The sequence below is a fragment of the Anolis sagrei genome, chromosome 9 (assembly GCF_037176765.1).
Source record: "Anolis sagrei isolate rAnoSag1 chromosome 9, rAnoSag1.mat, whole genome shotgun sequence".
Lineage (NCBI taxonomy): Eukaryota > Metazoa > Chordata > Lepidosauria > Squamata > Dactyloidae > Anolis > Anolis sagrei.
In genome coordinates, this window is record NC_090029.1 from 8,508,082 (window position 1) to 8,526,523 (window position 18,442).

At 44.7% G+C, this 18,442-nt stretch overlaps 1 protein-coding gene across 5 annotated transcripts in view; it reads right to left on the reverse strand.

Moving 5' to 3' along the window:
• Positions 1–18,442, reverse strand: part of SIN3A (SIN3 transcription regulator family member A) — an 86,164-nt gene that overhangs the window by 9,954 nt on the left and 57,768 nt on the right. For 3 of the 5 annotated variants that reach the window (XM_067471260.1, XM_067471261.1, XM_067471259.1), the window contains exons 11-17: positions 17,066–17,276; positions 15,121–15,237; positions 12,065–12,303; positions 11,768–11,951; positions 9,111–9,684; positions 5,288–5,484; positions 1,523–1,696 (exon numbers count right to left, since the gene is read on the reverse strand). In XM_067471260.1, coding sequence (XP_067327361.1) covers positions 1,523–1,696; positions 5,288–5,484; positions 9,111–9,684; positions 11,768–11,951; positions 12,065–12,303; positions 15,121–15,237; positions 17,066–17,276 — 1,696 coding nt within the window. The remainder of the gene's footprint in view (positions 1–1,522; positions 1,697–5,287; positions 5,485–9,110; positions 9,685–11,767; positions 11,952–12,064; positions 12,304–15,120; positions 15,238–17,065; positions 17,277–18,442) is intronic. The other 2 variants (XM_067471263.1, XM_067471262.1) reach the window with 1 other exon arrangement.

The window sequence follows — 18,442 nt, forward strand, 5'->3', positions numbered from 1 at the left end:
AATCCCAGCAACTACAACTCCCAAATGTCAAGGTCTATTTCCCCCAAACTCCACCAGTGTTCACATTTGGGCATATTGAGTATTCATGCCAAGTTTGGTCCAGATCCGTCATTGAGTCCACAGTGCTCTCTGGATGTTAGTGAACTATAACTCCAAAAGATCAAGGTCAACGCCCACCAAACCCTTCCAGTATATTCTGTTGGTCATGGGCAACTTGGAAGGCACTGAACAGACTGCGCTCTGGCACCACGAGATGCAGAGCGGAAGTTTGTGTGGGAAGTTTGGCCCATTTCTCCCATTGGTGGAGTTCAGAATGCTCTTTGATTGGAAGTGAACTATCAATCCCAGCAACTACAACTCCCAAATGTCAAGATCTATTTTTCCTAAACTCCACCAGTGTTCACATTTGGGCATATTGAGTGTTCGTGCCAAGTTTGGCCCAGATCCATCATTGTTTGCGTCCAGAGTGCTCTCTGGATGTTGGTGAACTACAACTCCAAAACTCAAGGTCAATGCCCACAGAACCCTTCCAGTATTTTCTGTTAGTCATGGGGGGTTCTGTGTGGAAAGTTTGGCCCAATTCTATCATTGGTGGAGTTCGGAATGCTCTGTGGTTGTAGGTGAACTATAAACCCCAGCAACTACAACTCCCAAATGTCAAGGCCTATTTTCCCCATACTCCAACAGTGTTCATATTTGAGAATATTGAGAATCTGTGCAAAGTGTGGTCCAGATCCATCATTGTTTGAGTCCACAGTACTCTCTGGATGTAGGTGAACTACAAATCCCAAACTGAAGGTCAATGCCTACCAATGCCTTCCAGTATTTTCTGTTGGTCATGGGAGTTCTGTGTTCAATTCCATTCTTGGTGGAATTCACAATGCTCTTTGATTGTAGGTGAACTATAAATCCCAGCAACTACAACTCCCAAATGTCAAGGTCTATTATTATTATTACCACATCCCTGGAAAAAATTGTACTATGTAACTCACTACCTCTGAGGATGCTTGCCATAGATGCAGGCAAAACGTCAGGAGAAAATGCCTCTAGAACATGGCCATATAGCACGGAAAAACCTACAACAACCCAACATTTGAATAACCTTTTTCCTGGTTTGAAAGTGTGATTTCTTGTTTAATTGCACGATACTTACTTTGAAAGCCGTTGTTCTACTCCAGAAACTGCGTTTTTGTGGCTGCCACAAACTAGGTTGAACTGGTTGAGATGGCCATTGTTTAATAAACTTTCCCCATGTTTTTATGATAGCGCCAATTAGAAAATGATGCTTTTAGCCCAGGAACAAAAACTGTGTTACAAAGTGTTGCTGGGGCTATTTCATACAAAATACCTCTCTCAATTAAGTGAGAATTATGGAAATGTAAGAAAAGGAAACTCCTCCCTTTGCCAACTAAACTAAAAAGTTCTATCTGTACTTTGAAGCTCACCAAGAGCTCCCTTGTTTACTTTGAGAAGACTCCAGGGCTCTCCTTGCCTTTTTCTGCTGCCAAAGAAGATTTCTTACCTTAAAGCAGTTTTCATCCTGCATGAGCTGCTCCGCTTTGCGCTGGTAGGTTGTCTCCACGAGAGATCGAGATGCCTGGGAGGAGAGTAGGCCGCCGGTGGCTCCACTGTTGCTCTCGGACAGGTAGAGCTCGGTCACCTGGACGCAAATCTCGTCGCTCACAATGTGCTGGAGCTGGGCGGAAAGGGAGAATCATAGAATCATAGAATCAAAGAGTTGGAAGAGACCTCATGGGCCATCCAGTCCAACCCCATTCTGCCAAGAAGCAGGAATATTGCATTCAAATCACCCCTGACAAATGGCCATCCAGCCTCTGCTTAAAAGCTTCCAAAGAAGGAGCCTCCACCACACTCCGGGGCAGAGAGTTCCACTGCTGAACGGCTCTCACAGTCAGGAAGTTCTTCCTCATGTTCAGATGGAATCTCCTCTCTTGTAGTTTGAAGCCATTGTTCCATTGCGTCCTAGTCTCCAAGGAAACAGAAAACAAGCTTGCTCCCTCCTCCCTGTGGCTTCCTCTCACATATTTATACATGGCTATCATATCTCCTCTCAGCCTTCTCTTCTTCAGGCTAAACATGCCCAGTTCCCTAAGCCGCTCCTCATAGGGCTTGTTCTCCAGACCCTTGATCATTTTAGTCGCCCTCCTCTGGACACATTCCAGCTTGTCAATATCTCTTTTGAATTGTGGTGCCCAGAATTGGACACAATATTCCAGGTGTGGTCTAACCAAAGCAGAATAGAGCATGGGTAGCATGACTTCCCTAGATCTAGACACTATGCTCCTATTGATGCAGGCCAAAATCCCATTGGCTTTTTTTGCCGCCACATCACATTGTTGGCTCATGTTTAACTTGTTGTCCATGAGGACTCCAAGATCTTTTTCACACGTACTGCTCTCGAGCCAGGCATTGTCCCCCATTCTGTATCTTTGCATTTCGTTTTTCCTGCCAAAGTGGAGTATCTTGCATTTGTCACTGTTCAACTTCATTTTGTTAGTTTTGGCCCATCTCTCTAATCTGTCAAGGTCGTTTTGAATTCTGCTCCTGTCCTCTGGAGTCTTGGCTCTCCCTCCCAATTTGGTGTCGTCTGCAAACTTGATGATCCTGCCTTCTAGCCCTTCATCTAAGTCATTAATAAAGATGTTGAACAGGACCAGGCCCAGGACGGAACCCTGCGGCACTCCACTTGTCACTTCTTTCCAAGATGAAGAGGAAGCATTAGTGAGCACCCTCTGTGTTCGTCCACTTAACCAATTACAGATCCACCTCACCGTAGTTTTGCCTAGCCCACATTGGACTAGTTTCCTTGCCAGAAGGTCATGGGGGACCTTGTCGAAGGCCTTACTGAAATCCAGGTACGCCACATCCATGGCATTCCCTGCATCTACCCAGCTTGCATTTGTTTCTAAGTGTTTGCAGACCACTTCCTTAACCATCTTTTCCAGAATCTTGCCCGGTATCGACGTGAGGCTGACCGGACGGTAGTTGTTTGGGTCATCCTTTTTTCCCTTCTTGAAGATTGGGACCACATTGGCCCTCCTCCAGTCTGCTGGAACTTCTCCCGTTCTCCAAGAATCACTGTGATCATTGCATGGCTAAGCATGACCTTCCTTCAACACTAAAATCTAGTTATTTTTTTATCTATCGTGTCACCAGCAACCAGACATTTGTATTACATTTTTAACAACCCCCCCCCCAAAATTTATTTATTTATTTATTTCGCGCATTTCTACCCTGCCCTTCTCAACCACCGAGGGGGGACTCAGGGCAGCTTACAAAAGGCACAATTCGATGCCAACAACAAACAATAAAACATGTATCAATAGCCATTATAAACAATTAAAACAAGCAAAATATATATCACAATCAATAAAACCAATCTAATGTTCAACGTTCGCCAGCTCAGAATCCGTAAGTTCATTCCACATTGTCAAAATCCTATCCAATTCTAGTCTTCATTGTCCTTTGTCTATCTGCCAGATTACCCGAACGCCTGGTCCCATATCCATGTTTTTAGTTTCCTTCTGAAAGAGAGGACCTGATTTCCCCGGGAAGTGAATTCCACATGCGAGGGGCCACCACCGAGAAGGTCCTGCTCCTCTTCCCTACCAATCTCACTTGTGATAGAGGTGGGGCTGAGAGAAGGGTCTTCCCCGAAAGATCTTAAACTCCGAGGCGGGACGTAGAAGGAGATGTGTTTGGACAGGTACGCTGGGCTAGAGCTGTATAGGGTTTTGTAAGTCAAAACCAGCACTTTGAATTGTGCTCGGAACTGGATCGGCAGCCAGTGGAGCTGATATAACAGAGGGGTGGTATGTTCCCTGTATGAGGCTCTGGTGACTAATCTGGCTGCCGCCCGTTGGACTAATTGAAGTTTCCGAACAGTCTTCAAAGGCAACCCCACGTGGAGTGCGTTGCTGTAATCTATTTGGGATGTAACAAGAGCGTGGACCACCGTGGCCAGATCTGACTTCCCAAGGTACGGGTGCAACTGGCGCACAAGTTTTAATTGTGCAAAAGCTCTCCCAGCCACTGCTCAGTGATAGGTCCAGGATCACTCCCAAGCTGCGAACCTGCGTCTTCAGGGGGAGTGTAACCCCGTCTAACACAGGCTGTAACCCTATGCCCTGTTTGGCCTTATTATTATTATTATTATTATTATTATTATTATTATTATTATTAAAACATTCTCTCTAGGAATGTCCAGGTCCTCCAGTTTGACTCTTATGGCCAACTTCCTTCAGTCCTAAAAAGGTAAAGGTTTCCCCTGACATTAAGTCCAGTCGTGTCCGACTCTGCGGGGTGGTGGTCTTCTCCATTTCTAAGCCGAAGAGCTGCCGTTGTCCGTAGACACCTCCAAGATAATGTGGCCGGCACGACTGCATGGAATACCGTTACCTTCCTGCTGGTGCGGTATCTGTTGATCTACTCACATTTGCATGTTTTCGAACTGATAGGGTGGCAGAAGCTGGGGCTAACAGCAGGAGCTCACCCCGCTCCCAAGTTCAGCAGCTCAGCAGTTTAACCCACTGTGCCACCATAAAGTCATTTTATGGTCGGTTCCCAGCAGAAATCAACCACAGAGTCATGCTGGGTGACCTAGGAATGCCTAGAAAGCTATTCTATTCTATTCTATTCTATTCTATTCTATTCTATTTATTTACTTATTTACAGCTTTTTATATTCCACCCTTCTCACTCCGCAGGGGACTCAGGGTGGATTGCAGTGTATATAAATACGCATATATGGCAAACATTCAATGCCAATTTTGACATACAAACATATACAGACATACACAGAGGCTATTCAACTTTTTCTGGCCGCCAGGGGAGCTGTCGCTTTCATCGTCCATCTGCGACGCTGATGAAGCGCTTCCGCATTCCCCGCATGCTTCCCTGCTGGAATGCTTTGCTGGAGTCTTCTTTATGGCTTCATAAATTAGTTAATTTAGCCTCCCCACACTTTAAGGTGGTACCTAATTTTCCTACTTGACAGATGCAACTGTCTTTCGGGTTGCAAAGGTCGACAACAGGCTACACACAATTGGTTGGAAACCCACTCCAACCCGGGCTGGCTTCGAACTCATGACCTTTGGGTCAGAGTGATCTTAATGCACCTGACACGCAGCCAGCTGTGCCACATTATTATTATTCCTTTTTAAAAAAACTTTCAAGGGGTTCCCGTGCATACATAAATACATGTTTCCACCCACATCCCACTCCTGCCTTGCCCCCCCTCCCAAAAAAAAGTACACTGATAGGATTACCTGTCTGACGATGCTCTGGATCAATTTGTCCATGGTAAAGGCAATGTAGGCATGAATGGTAAACATCTCCCGAAGGGAATCCTCGTACTGGGAAGAGTCCATGTTGCCATCCAACAAGTTCCGCACCATGTCTAAGAAAGCTGGGTAATAGTCTTCCACGTCGATGTCCACTAGAAATGGGAAAGACAAGACGGACCCTGGGAAATTATTATTATTATTATTATTATTATTTTACTGACACAAAAGCACAGTATGTCTCAGCAAATGAGATCTATATGCTGGATTTCATATCACAAAAATCACAAGTCGAACACTTCCCAAGTGTCTAGGACTGTGTGATGTATTACTATTATTATTAGTATTATTATTATTAGAAACACAACAAGATGAGTCCACAGCAAACAAGATCACGCTGCTGGCTGTTGTACTGGATCACATGTCGGACACTTCCTGAGTGTCTAGGACTGTGTGATGTATTGGCGCATAATGCGTGCAGATCCCAGTAAGGTGGCTTTTTGCAGCTGGCAGATGGTAATTGTGTTTAAGTGCAGGCCAAGGTCTTGAGGCACTGCACCCAGTGTGCCAATCACCACTGGCACCACCTTGATTGGTTTGTGACAGAGTCTATTATTATTATTATTATTATTATTATTATTATTATTATTATTTTGCTGACACAAAAATACAGTATGACACAGCAAACGAGGTATATACACTGGATTTCGTACCACAAAATCACAAGTCGAACACTTCCCAAGCGTCTAGGACTGTGTGATGTATTTCCGAATGATGAGCACAGATCCAAGTCAGGTGGCCTTTTGTAGTTGACAGATCGTGATTTTGTCTATTATTATTATTATTATTATTATTATTATTATTATTATTATTATTATTATTATACTTGTGTTTCAAGCTGCCGAATATTAGGGAATCTGGGTTGTTGTAGGTTTTTCGGGCTGTTGTAGGTTGTTGTAGGAATCTGGGTTGTTGTAGGTTGTAGGATCTCACAACCTCTGAGGATGCTTGCCACAGATGCAGGCGAAACGTCAGGAGCGAATGCTTCTAGAACATGGCCGTCTAGCCCGAAAAACCTACAACAACCCAGTGATTCCGGTCATGAAAGCTTTCGACAATATTATGGAATCAATATTACTGGTTTAGATGCAAACTTTGATCAAATTTAGGGTGCATCAAAGGTAAAGGTAAAGGCTTCCTTTTGACATCAAGCCTAGTTGAGTCCAATCCTTGAGAGTGGTGCTAAGCCGAAAAGCCGGCATTGTCCGTAGACGCCTCCCATGTGGCTGGCATGACTGCATGGAGCGCCATTGCATTCCTGCAGAATTGCTCTACTCTACTCACATTTGCATGTTTTCTAACTGCTAGCTTGGCAGAAGCTGGGGCTAACAGAGGGAGCTCACCCCACTTCTCGAAGTTGAACTGCTGTCTATTTAGCATCGTCTCTATTTGTCTGTGTATTTCTGTCTTTCGCCTTATGGTCAATCTGGTAGGTGGACTAATCAATAAGCAGGTCTGAAGCCTGCAAATCTTAGCTATGCTTGATGTGATTTTAATAATATGTTTTTATGCCTAATGCCATCCATTTCAATGCCTATACGTTCCAGGATTTAATTTTTACTCCTGTAAAACAGTCACGAGCCAACTTTGGCCCTCCCTCCAGGTGTTTTGGACTTCAACTCCCACCATTCCTAACAGCCAGTCCTCGGACCCTTTCCGTTCCCCACTCAACCGCTTAAGCTGAGTGCTGGGCCCATAACCAAAGTTAAGCTCTGTTGCCTGTGAGGACTGCAAGGAAGCTTCCTCTCTAGCAGGCGTGGGCAAGCTTTGGCCCTCCCTCCAAGTGTTTTGGACTCCGACTCCCACAATTCCTATCAGCCTTGCACCCTTTCCTTTTCCCCCTCAGTCGCTTGAGCTGAGTGCTGGACCCATAACCAACATTAGGCTCTGTTGCCTGTGCAGAGTGCAAGGAAGCTTCCTCTACAGCAGGCATGGGCAAGCTTCGGCCCTCCATCCAAGTGTTTTGGACTCCGACTCCCACAATTCCTATCAGCCTCAGGCCCTTTCCTTTTCCCCCTCAGCCACTTAAGCGGAGTGTTGGGCCCATAACAACTGTTAAGCTCTGCTGCCTGTGTGGAGTGCAAGGAAGCTTCCTCTACAACAGGTATGGGCAAACTTTGGCCCTCCCTCCAAGTGTTTTAGACTCCAACTCCCACAATTCCTATCGCCTTTTCATAAATATAGACACAAGATACCAAAGACCAATGAAGACTAGAGGGAAGTCAACACACATACACACACGCACACACAAACACACACACACATATAAATAAATTAAAAATAAATAAAAATAAATAAAAATGTAATGTTCGTTTGTGGGATTAACAGAACTCAAAAACCACTGGGGGAATTGACACCAAATTAGGACACTATACCCCTAACAACCCAATTTATGTCCTCCACTCAAAAAAATTGATATTGTCATTTGGGAGTTGTAGTTGCTGGGATTTATAGTTCACCTACAATCAAAGAGTTTTCTGAACCCCACCAACGATGGAATTGAGCCAAACTTGGCACACAGTTCTCCCATGACCAACAGAAAATACTGGAAGGGTTTGGTGGGCAGTGTCCTTTGGTTTTGGAGTTGTAGTTCACCTATATCCAGAGATCACTGTGGACTCAAACAATGATGGATTTGAACCAAACTCTACAAGAATACTCAATATGCCAAAATGTAAACACTGGTGGAGTTTGGGGGAAAATAGAATCTTGACATTTGGGAGTTGTAGTTGCTGGGATTTGTAGTTCACCTACAATCATACAGCATTCTGAACCCCACCGACGATAGAATTGGGCCAAACCTCCCACACAGAACCCACATGTGGGCCACAGCAACGCTTGGCAGGGGACGGCTAGTGTGTGTGTATACACACACACACACACACACACACACACACACACAAAAGCCATCCCCTGCCACGCGTTGTAATAAAAAATAATAAAAGGGAAAAAAAGTAATAAAAAATAAATTCCAGAAAAAGAATATATATATATATATATATATATATATATATATATATATATCTTTTTCTTATATATACTTCTTTTTCTTATATATATTTCTTTTTCTTATATATTTTTCTTTTTCTTTTTTTGGAATTTATTTTTTATTACTTTTTTTCCTTATTATTATTTTTTATTACAACGCGTGGCAGGGGACGGCTTTTGTGTGTGTGTGTGTGTGTGTGTATACACACACACTAGCCGTCCCCTGCCACGTGTTGCTGTGGCCCACATGGGGGTTCTATGTGGGAGGTTTGGCCCAATTCTATCGTAATAAAAAAAAAGTAATAAAAAATAAATTTTAGAAAAAGAATATATATATATATATATATATATATATATTTCTATTTCTTTTTCTTATATATACTTCTTTTTCTTATATATATTTCTTTTTCTTATATATATTTCTTTTTCTTTTTCTGGAATTTATTTTTTATTACTTTTCCCCCTCTTCTCAATACTATTCTTTCTTTTCCTACTATTCTCTTAATTATAACAACAATGTTCCCCCACTTTCGATGTAAAAAACATTTTCTTTTTAAATCTTATTAAACACTTCAATAAAAATATTTTTTTAAAAAAGGAATTGTGGGAGTTGAAGTCCAAAACACCTGGAGGGAGGGCCAAAGTTAGCCCATACCTGGTGTAAAAAGATTCAAAGCAGCGAATTCACATTGTAAGTTCCATTCGGGAGACAGGCAGAATTACCGATTGAATTTTTGGGGGACGATGATGCAATACTTACTGGGGTCCTTGAGCCGCAGCTGGATGGCGGGGCTGTCCCCCTTGTCGCGCTTGAGGCCCAGCACTTCCCTCTCCCACTCTCTCTCCCGGCTCTCCTCCTCAATCTGCCGCTCGGCCTGAGCGTAGATCCGAAGCAGCCGCAGGCACAGGATCTGGTGCAGGCGCAGGAAGATGTACCAGTTGTTGTTGACGTAGAAGAGGTTGTAGGCCTCGTCCAGGTTGCGCAGCTTCTGGGCCGCTGTGTTGCCGAAGAGCAGTTTGGCCTTCGGTGGGCTGCTTCCGCCGACGCCATTGTGCTTCTTCACAGGACCCGAGCCGCCGCCACCCTCCTCCACATCCATCTCCTCCTCTTCCTCCTCCTCCACGTCGGAGAGCTCCCCCCGCTGAGAGAAGAGCAGATCCGGGATGAAGTGGTACATGATCTGCTTGATCTTGTACTTGTCCTCTTTCTGGATGCCGGTCTGGCGCTTGACGTGGTGGATGATGAGCGAGGCCGCGTCGTCCAGGATCTGCTTGTCTTCGTAAGCCAGGGAGAGGTGAGGGCCGCCGTTGTCCTCGGAGGTCTGCTCTTGCCTCTGGAAACCAAGAGGAAAACCAGCGTGAAACCCCTTTCCCCCAGGGGCCAGGGGACAGTTCCATCTTGTCTCCTGCATATGTCATCACTTGGGGACCCCTCCCCCCAGCACCAACTGCCGCTCTGGGCCAGAGTGAAGAGAGAGGGGGCCAGGGGACAGTTCCACCCTGTCTCCTGCATATATCATCAGTTGGGACCCCTCTCCCTAGCACAAACTGTCACTCTGGGCTAGAGTGAAGAGAGAGGGGGCCAGGGGACAGTTCCACCCTGTCTCCTGCATATATCATCAGTTGGGACCCCTCTCCCTAGCACAAACTGTCGCTCTGGGCCAGAGTGAAGAGAGAGGGGCCAGGGGACAGTTCCATCTTGTCTCCTGCATGTGTCATCACTTGGGGACCCCTCCCCTCAGCACCAACTGCCGCTCTGGGCCAGAGTAAAGCGTTAGGGGGCCAGAGGACAGTTCCATCTTGTCTCCTGCATATATCATCACTTGGGGACCCCTCCCCTCAGCACCGACTGCCGCTCTGGGCCAGAGTGAAGAAAGAGGGAGCCAGGGGACAGGTCCATCTTGTCTCCTGCATATGTCATCAGTTGGGGATCCCTCCCCTCATCACCATCTGCTGCTCTGGGCCAGAGTTAAGAGAGGGAGGACTACGGGACAGTTCCATCTTGTCTCCTGCATATGTCATCAGTTGGGGACCCTTCCCCTCAGCACCAACTGCCGCTCTGGGCCAGACAGAGTGAAGGGAGAGGGGGCCAGAAGACAGTCCTACCTTGTCTCCTGTGCTATGCTAATAATATAATATAATATAATATAATATAATATAATATAATATATTGTAAATGCATATAATATTTATAATATTATAATGTAATACAATATAATACTAATAAAACTATATTATAATTATATATTTTATATTACATGTAATATTACTAATAATATTACAATATAATGGTATAGTACAATATAGTAACATTTAATACTGATATTGTACTATGCTAATAATATAATGTCTTGTATGTATATATATATATATATCTTGTAAGCCGCTCTGTCTCCCCTTTGGGGTGAGAAGGGTGGTATATAAATGTCGTAAATAAATAAATATGGGTTGCTTACCTGTGAACATAGTTTCCCGAGTGGTAGCCTGTGTATTCACACTAATGGTATTCCCTGCGCTCGCGCAGGCCAGCAACGGACACTCACGAGCTAACACACTGACCATTAGGTAGCCCTGCCCCTTTCTCTCCACTCCATAAATAGCCCAGCCGCGGGGCTACCGGCCAGTTCTGTTAATCCGCCTCAAAAGGCAGCAAGGACAACACTAGTTGCTCGTGAGTGTCCGTTGCTGGCCTGCGCAAGCGCAGGGAATACCATTAGTGTGAATCACAGGCTTACCACACGGGGAAAATAAATAAACATGATGCATCAGCTAGCATATGTGTGCACTTCACAGCGATCACGAAGGAGAAATGATGGTTGCTTAACTGTAACCATGTTTCTTCCAGTGGTCACCAGTAAAATTCGCAAATATGATGCATCAACTACCATATGTTTTTATGTTTTTAAACTGTATACTGTTGTTTGTTATAAGTTGTTGTAAACCGCGTTGAGTCGCCGGCTAGGCTGAGAAACGGCGGTATACAAGTATAGCAAATAAATAAATAAATAAATATGTGTGCATTTCACAGTGACCACGAAGGAGAAATGATGGTTGCTTACCTGCCACCATGTTTCTTCAAGTGATCATCTGTGAAATTTGCCCATATGGTAGTTGATGCACCATATGTGCACATTTCACAGAGACCATGAAGGAGAAAAGCATATTTATGAGTAAATTATTATTATTATTATTAATAATAATAATAATACCCCACTTTTTCTCTCCAGAAGGAGACTCAAAGTGGCAAAGGACTTCTGATAAGACATTCTTTTTGCTCTGGTATAATACCAACCAATAAACAAAAAATAGAAAAAGTTTTCATTACATAGAAATACTCTTATGGATTTTATTAGTTTTATTAGTATGTGAATTGGAAATGGCTTGAAAGCACACGAAAAGGAATGAGAGGACACGTACCTCATCGTAAATAGTCTCAATCTCACTGAGAAGGCTTTTGGATCTCAAGACCTTGGTGTCGTTCTGCTTGAAGTTGATCCCTTGGTGGTCGAGGGACTTCAGGTAGTACTTCTCGTTCTGTTCCCGCCAGACTTTGTTGAACCCTCTCTGGGCTTCTCTCCACTCTTCTTCTTTCATTTTTAACCTGAGGAAAAGCAAAATAAATAAATAAAAGGAATAGAGGGTGAGGCAGGAGGAAATGAGCCTCTTGGTAAATGAGGACAGGCGGTGGTTTCCGGATCCAAACGCAGCCCTTACCTCTTCAACACAATGGGAACTGCCACGGCGGGGTTCTTCCGGAGGCCGTCGATGATGTCGGCTGCCTTGTCGGCATATATCCTCTGCAAGGCCTTGCGGTGTATGACCTCTGAGGAGCCCCCTAAAGTGTTGTCCAGCCGGAACTTGGCTTGCTCCTCCGCTGATAAGCGAGAGAGCTTCTTCTGTATCGTCTCCAGGACCCGGATGGTGGCCAGGTTGGTCTCCAAGACAACATCCAGCTGGAAAGGAAAAGATTTGTTGTTGTAGCTCCACATCATGCCATCCACCTTCTCACTTTCTCTTTTCCTTCTTCCCTTGCATGCTTGCTGGAGATTTTTATGGCATCGTAAATTAGTTAAATTAGCTTCCCCGTATACACGGTACCTAAATTTCCTACTTGACAGATGCAATTGTCTTTCGGGCTGCAAAGGTCGACAGCAAGCATGCAATCTTTCCCCATCTGCTTGCTTGCTTTTCTTTCTTTCTTTCCTTCCTTCCTTTTCTTTCTTTAGCCCTTTCTTCTCTTCTTCTTCATACTTTTCCTCTTCCCTCTCTTCCTTCCATTTTTATTCTCCCTTCCTTCCCTTTTCCTTTCTTTCACTTTTTTTTCTCTTTCTTTCCTCCCTCCCCTCCTCTTTCCCAGTGATATCACTGAGGGCCACTGCACTCAGCAAAAGCCAACCCAGTGACAGAGGGCCACTTCACCTAGCAACAGCCTTTGTGGTACAAACTAAGAAACAAAATACTTTGACACACACACACACATATATACATATACACATACATACTAGCTGTCCCCTGCCACACGTTGCTGTGGCCCAGTCAGTGTATATGTGTTTTGTGTGTGTGTATTTATATATACTGTATATACTCGAGTGTGAGCCTATTTATTTATTTATTTGCTTTATTTCTATACCGCGTTTCTCAGCCTAATTAGGCGACTCAATGTGGTTTACACAATGTAAATTAACATAACAATAACAGTTAAAAACACATCATACACAATAACAAAATACACAATTTTTAGGCTGAAAAAAATCCCCTCGGCTTATACTCGAGTCAAGGTTATTTATTATTTTACTCTGCTATTAGTATTATTTGTATTACATTTATTATTTTACTCTATTATTATTACATTTACATTATTTTACTGTATCATTATATTGATTGTATTTATTATTTTACTCTACTATTGTTATTATTACATTTATTACTTTATTATTATTATTGTGTTATTATTACTTCCTGACTGTGAGAGCCGTTCAGCAGTGGAACTCTCTGCCCCGGAGTGTGGTGGAGGCTCCTTCTTTGGAAGCTTTTAAACAGAGGCTGGATGGCCATCTGTCGGGGGTGATTTGAATGCAATATTCCTGCTTCTTGGCAGAATGGGGTTGGACTTGATGGCCCGTGAGGTCTCTTCCAACTCTTTGATTCTATGCTTGTGTGTGTGTGTGTGTGTGTGTGTGTGTATATATATACACACACATACACACACACACACACCCACACACACACACACTAGCTGTACCTGCCACGCATTGCTGTGGCCAACCTTCCCTCCCTCTTTCTCTCCTTCCTTCCCTCTTTCCTTCCTTTCCTCTTTTCTTTCCCTGTCTCTCATCTTTCTTCCATCTCTACCTGTTTCTTTCCTCCCTTTCTTTGCTCTTTAGTTACATCCATCCATCCATCCTTCCTTCCTTCCTTCCTTCCTTCCCTATCTTTTGTTCCTTCTCTCCTTCTTTCCCTCTCTTTTTCCTTTCACTTTTTTCATTCTCTCCTTCCTTGCTTCTCTATCTTTCTTTCTTTCCTTCTTTCCCTCCCTGTTTCTCTCCTTCCTTCTTTCCCTTTCCCCCTCCTTCTCTTATTACTTCTTGACTGTCCCTTCCATTTAATATTGTATTTATATCTTAGAAAGAAGTAAAGGAAGAAGGAAGGAAGGAAGGAAAAAGAAAGGGAGGGAGGGAAGGAAGAGAAGGAAGGAAAAGAAAGAAGGAGGGACTTGAAATGAGGGAGGAAGGAAGGAAGGAGGTAAAGAAAGGAGGGGGATGAAGAAAGGAGGAAGGGAAGGAAATGAAGGGGAAGGAAATGAAAAAAGGGAAAGAAGGAGGAAAGGGAGGGAGGAAGGAAAAGAAGGAAAGGAAGAAGGAAGGAGGGACAGGAAAGAAGGAAAAAGGGAGGGAGGGAGGGAAAGAAGGGAAGGTAGGGGAAAAAGGAGGGACAGGAAGGGAGGGAGGGAGGGAGGAGAAGGAAGGAAGGAGGGAAAGAAAGGAGGGGGAGGAAGAAAGGAGGGAGGGAAGGAAATGAAGGGGAAGGAAATGAAGAAAGGGAAAGAAGGAGGAAAGGGAGGGAGGAAGGAAAAGAAGGAAAGGAAGAAGGAAGGAGGGACAGGAAAGAAGGAAAAAGGGAGGGAGGGAGGGAAAGAAGGGAAGGTAGGGGAAAAAGGAGGGACAGGAAGGGAGGGAGGGAGGGAGGAGAAGGAAGGAAGGAGGGAAAGAAAGGAGGGGGAGGAAGAAAGGAGGGAGGGAAGGAAATGAAGGGGAAGGAAATGAAGAAAGGGAAAGAAGGAGGAAAGGGAGGGAGGAAGGAAAAGAAGGAAAGGAAGAAGGAAGGAGGGACAGGAAAGAAGGAAAAAGGAAGGGAGGGAGGGAAAGAAGGGAAGGTAGGGAAAAAAAGGAGGGACAGGAAGGGAGGGAGGGAGGAGAAGGAAGGAAGGAGGGAAAGGAAGGAGGGGGAGGAAGAAAGGAGGGAGGGAAGGAAATGAAGAAAGGGAAAGAAGGAGGAAAGGGAGGGAGGGAGGAAAAGAAGGAAAGGAAGAAGGGACAGGAAGGAAGGGAAGGAGGGAAAGAAGGAAAGGAAGGAGATGGAAGAAAAGGAAAGAAAGGAAGGAAAGGGAGGAAAGAAGGGAAGGGAGGGAGAGAAGGTAGGTCCTTCATTCAAGCACCGTGGACCTTCCTCGCCCCGCCTCCCCCTCTTCCTAAATGAGACTCAAAGCTCAAGGTCTTAAGTCCTTAATAGCAATATGCTTTTCACAACGCGTAAAGTGCTGTCGTAGCTACCTCAAACCGTTCGTCTTCACACCGGTAAATATGTTCTTCGTACTGGGTCTTCTTGGAGCTCACAAACGTTGAGTCTTCAGACCAGGATGGAAAAGAAACCCAGGTGTCATTCAGCACCTGAGAAAGAAAGAAAGAAAGAAAGAAAGAAAGAAAGAAAGAAAGAAAGGGGGAAAACAACACAATTTATTTGTGAACAGAGAGATTATTCCAGTTGCTATATCAAACTTGACTCTCAGGACTTTTGAAAACAGATACAGGAGGTAATAATAATAATAATAATAATAATAATAATAATACTTTATTTGTACCCCGCTAGCATCTCCCCAAGGGACTCGGTGCGGCTTACATGAGGACGAGCCCAAACACAACAATACAAGCAATTATCACAACAATACAAGCAATTAAAATAAGAACATAAACATATAACATTATCAATAAGACAACATACAATTTAAACTATTGGGAAGGCCAAATGTAAAATTAAAATTGGAAATAGTGCTGAACATGGACGAAAAGTTGATAGTGGCGTTTGTGGAAAGACATATGAGCAGACCTAAAAAATGTAGAGTGCTTTAGAGGGACAAAGTGCTATGGGATCATTAATCTGGGAAGGCACACTGGAACAACCACGTCTTCAAGCTCCTCCTGAAGACTGCCAGGGTTGGGGCCTGCCTGATGTCTTTAGGGAGTGAGTTCCAGAGTCAAGGGGCCACCACCGAAAAGGCCTCTCTCTCGTCCCCACTAATCGTGCCTGCGATGCTGGTGGGATTGAGAGCAGGGCCTCTCCAGATGAATGAAGAGATCGTGTGGGTTCGTATACAGAGATGCGGTCACACAGTTAGGCGGGTCCCAAACTGTTGAGGGCTTTGTAGGTAAGAACCTGCACCTTGAATTGAGTCCGGTAGATGAATGGCAGCCAGTGGAGCTCCTTGAACAGGAGGGATGACTGCTCCCTGTAAGGAGCCCCAGTTAACAACCTGGCTGCCGCCCGTTGGATCATCTGAAATTTCCGGGCCGTTTTCAAGGGCAGCCCTACGTAGAGTGCATTGCAGTAATCCAGTCTAGAGGTGACTAAGGCGAGGACCACCTTGACCAGATCCGCCTTCCCAAGGTACAGTCGCAGTCGGAGCACGGGTTTTAATTGTGCAAAGGCCCTCCTGGCCACCGCCAATGCCTCAAGCGTAAGTGATGAGTCCAGGAGGACTACCAAACTGTGGACCTGTGACTTCAGGGGGAGTGCAACCCCGTCCAGCACAGGTTGCCACCCTATACCCCAGTCTAGTTTATGATCGACCAGGAGGATCTCTGTCTTGTCGGGATTAATCTTCAGCTTGTTCATACTCATCCAGACAGCCACAGTGGCCAGGCACTCGTTCAGCACCAGAGAGGCTTCCTTGGAATTTGGTGGAAAAGAGTAGTGGAGTTGGGTGCCATCTCTTTGCAGACTCCAAGTAGAGTTGTGTGTCATCTGAATAGAGATGGCACCCAACTCCAAAACTCTGGATGACCTCTCCCAGTGGTTTCATGTAGATGTTAAAAAGCATGGGAGACAGAATGGAGCCTTGTGGGACCCCATAGGTCAAAGGCCAGGGGTCCGAGCAGGTGTCTCCCAGCTTCACCATTTGGGATCGACCCTCCAGGAAGGACCGGAACCACGACAGAGCCGTACCTCCAAGGCCCATCTCGGAGAGTCGTCCCAAAAGGATACCATGATCGATGGTATCGAAAGCCGCTGAGATGTCCAAGAGAGCCAACAGGGTCACACTCCCCCGTCCAGCTCCCTGCGGAGATCATCCACCAAGGCGACCAAAGCCGTCTCGATGCTATGACCAGGTCTGAAACCAGACTGTGATGGGCAAAAAGTCCTTATAGCGGAGTCGCGTCTAAACAAAAAGCCCGGGAGGTCGACAACTAACACAAGGCAGTTTCCGATCGGCTCTCGTACCTCTTTACACAGCGGAGTCCGTCCCGTGCATTTGGGCTGCTGGTAACTCTTGGGCAAGGCCCGGTAGCTGGAGCCCAGCCTCTTGCAGGAAGCGTAGTCGATCTCCATTGCGATCCCTTCCGTGGCTCGCTCCTTTGGAAACGACTCCAAGTGGGAAGACTCTTTGTAGCCCAGGAAATTCTTAAACCAAGTGAACAACTCTGGGAATTTTCTATTAAAAAAAAAAAAAAGAAGTGGGGAAGGAAAGACAGGAAAAGAGAAATGAGTTTATTTTAGACCATGCATGGGCCAACTTTGGCCCTTGGGGTGATTTGGACTTGGCAGTTTAATTCACCTCCTCCATGTTTTTAATGATAGCTCGCATTAGGCAAATGGCATTTGTTATATTATCTGAATTGTTGTGTTTATTTATTTATTTATAGCATTGATATTGCGCCCTTCTCACCCCAAAGGGAATTCAGTATACATACGGCAAACATTCAGTGCTGGGACATGAATTCATATACACATACATACATCTATATATATAAAAATGTTCTGTGCACTATGAGTACCTTAAAAACAAAAGTACCAGTGAATGAAATCACACCAAATTTGGTAACAAAACGTCTCACAGCACAAGGAGTGACCATCACTCAAAAAAATATGATTTTGTCATTTGGGAGTTGTAGTTGCTGGGATTTATAGTTCACCTACAATCAAAGAGCACTCTGAACTCCACCAATGATGGAATTAAACCAAACTTAGCACACAAAACTCCCATGACCAACAGAAAATACTGGAAAGGTTTGGTGGGCATTGACCTTGAGTTTGGGAGTTTTAGTTCACCTACATGTAGAGAGCACTGTGGACTCAAACAATGATGGATCTGGACCAAACTTGGCACAAATACTCACTATGCCCAAATATAAACACAGATGGAGATTGGGGGAAATAGACCTTGACACTTGAGAGTTGTAGTTACTGGGATTTATAGTTCACCTACAATCAAGGAGCATTCTGAACCCCACCAACGACAGAATTGAGGCAAACTTCTCACACAGAACCCTCATGACCAACAGAAAATACTGTGTTTTCTAGTAAACATTAAAAACATTTTATCTCAATATTAATATATACAATTTAAAACCATCCTGGTCATCTGCATAATCTTTCCTATTGCCGCTTTATTGCCCTGTCCTGAAAGCTTGGTCCCACAGCCAAGTTTTGACCATCCTTCTAAAGGACAGGAGGGAGGAGGCCGACCTGATCTCACCAGGAAGGGAGTTCCATAGTCAGGGGGCCATCACCGAGAAGGCCCTTTCTCTCGTCCCCACCAATCGCACCTGTGACAGTGGTGGGACGGAGAGCAGGGCCTCCTTGGAGGGTATTAATCTC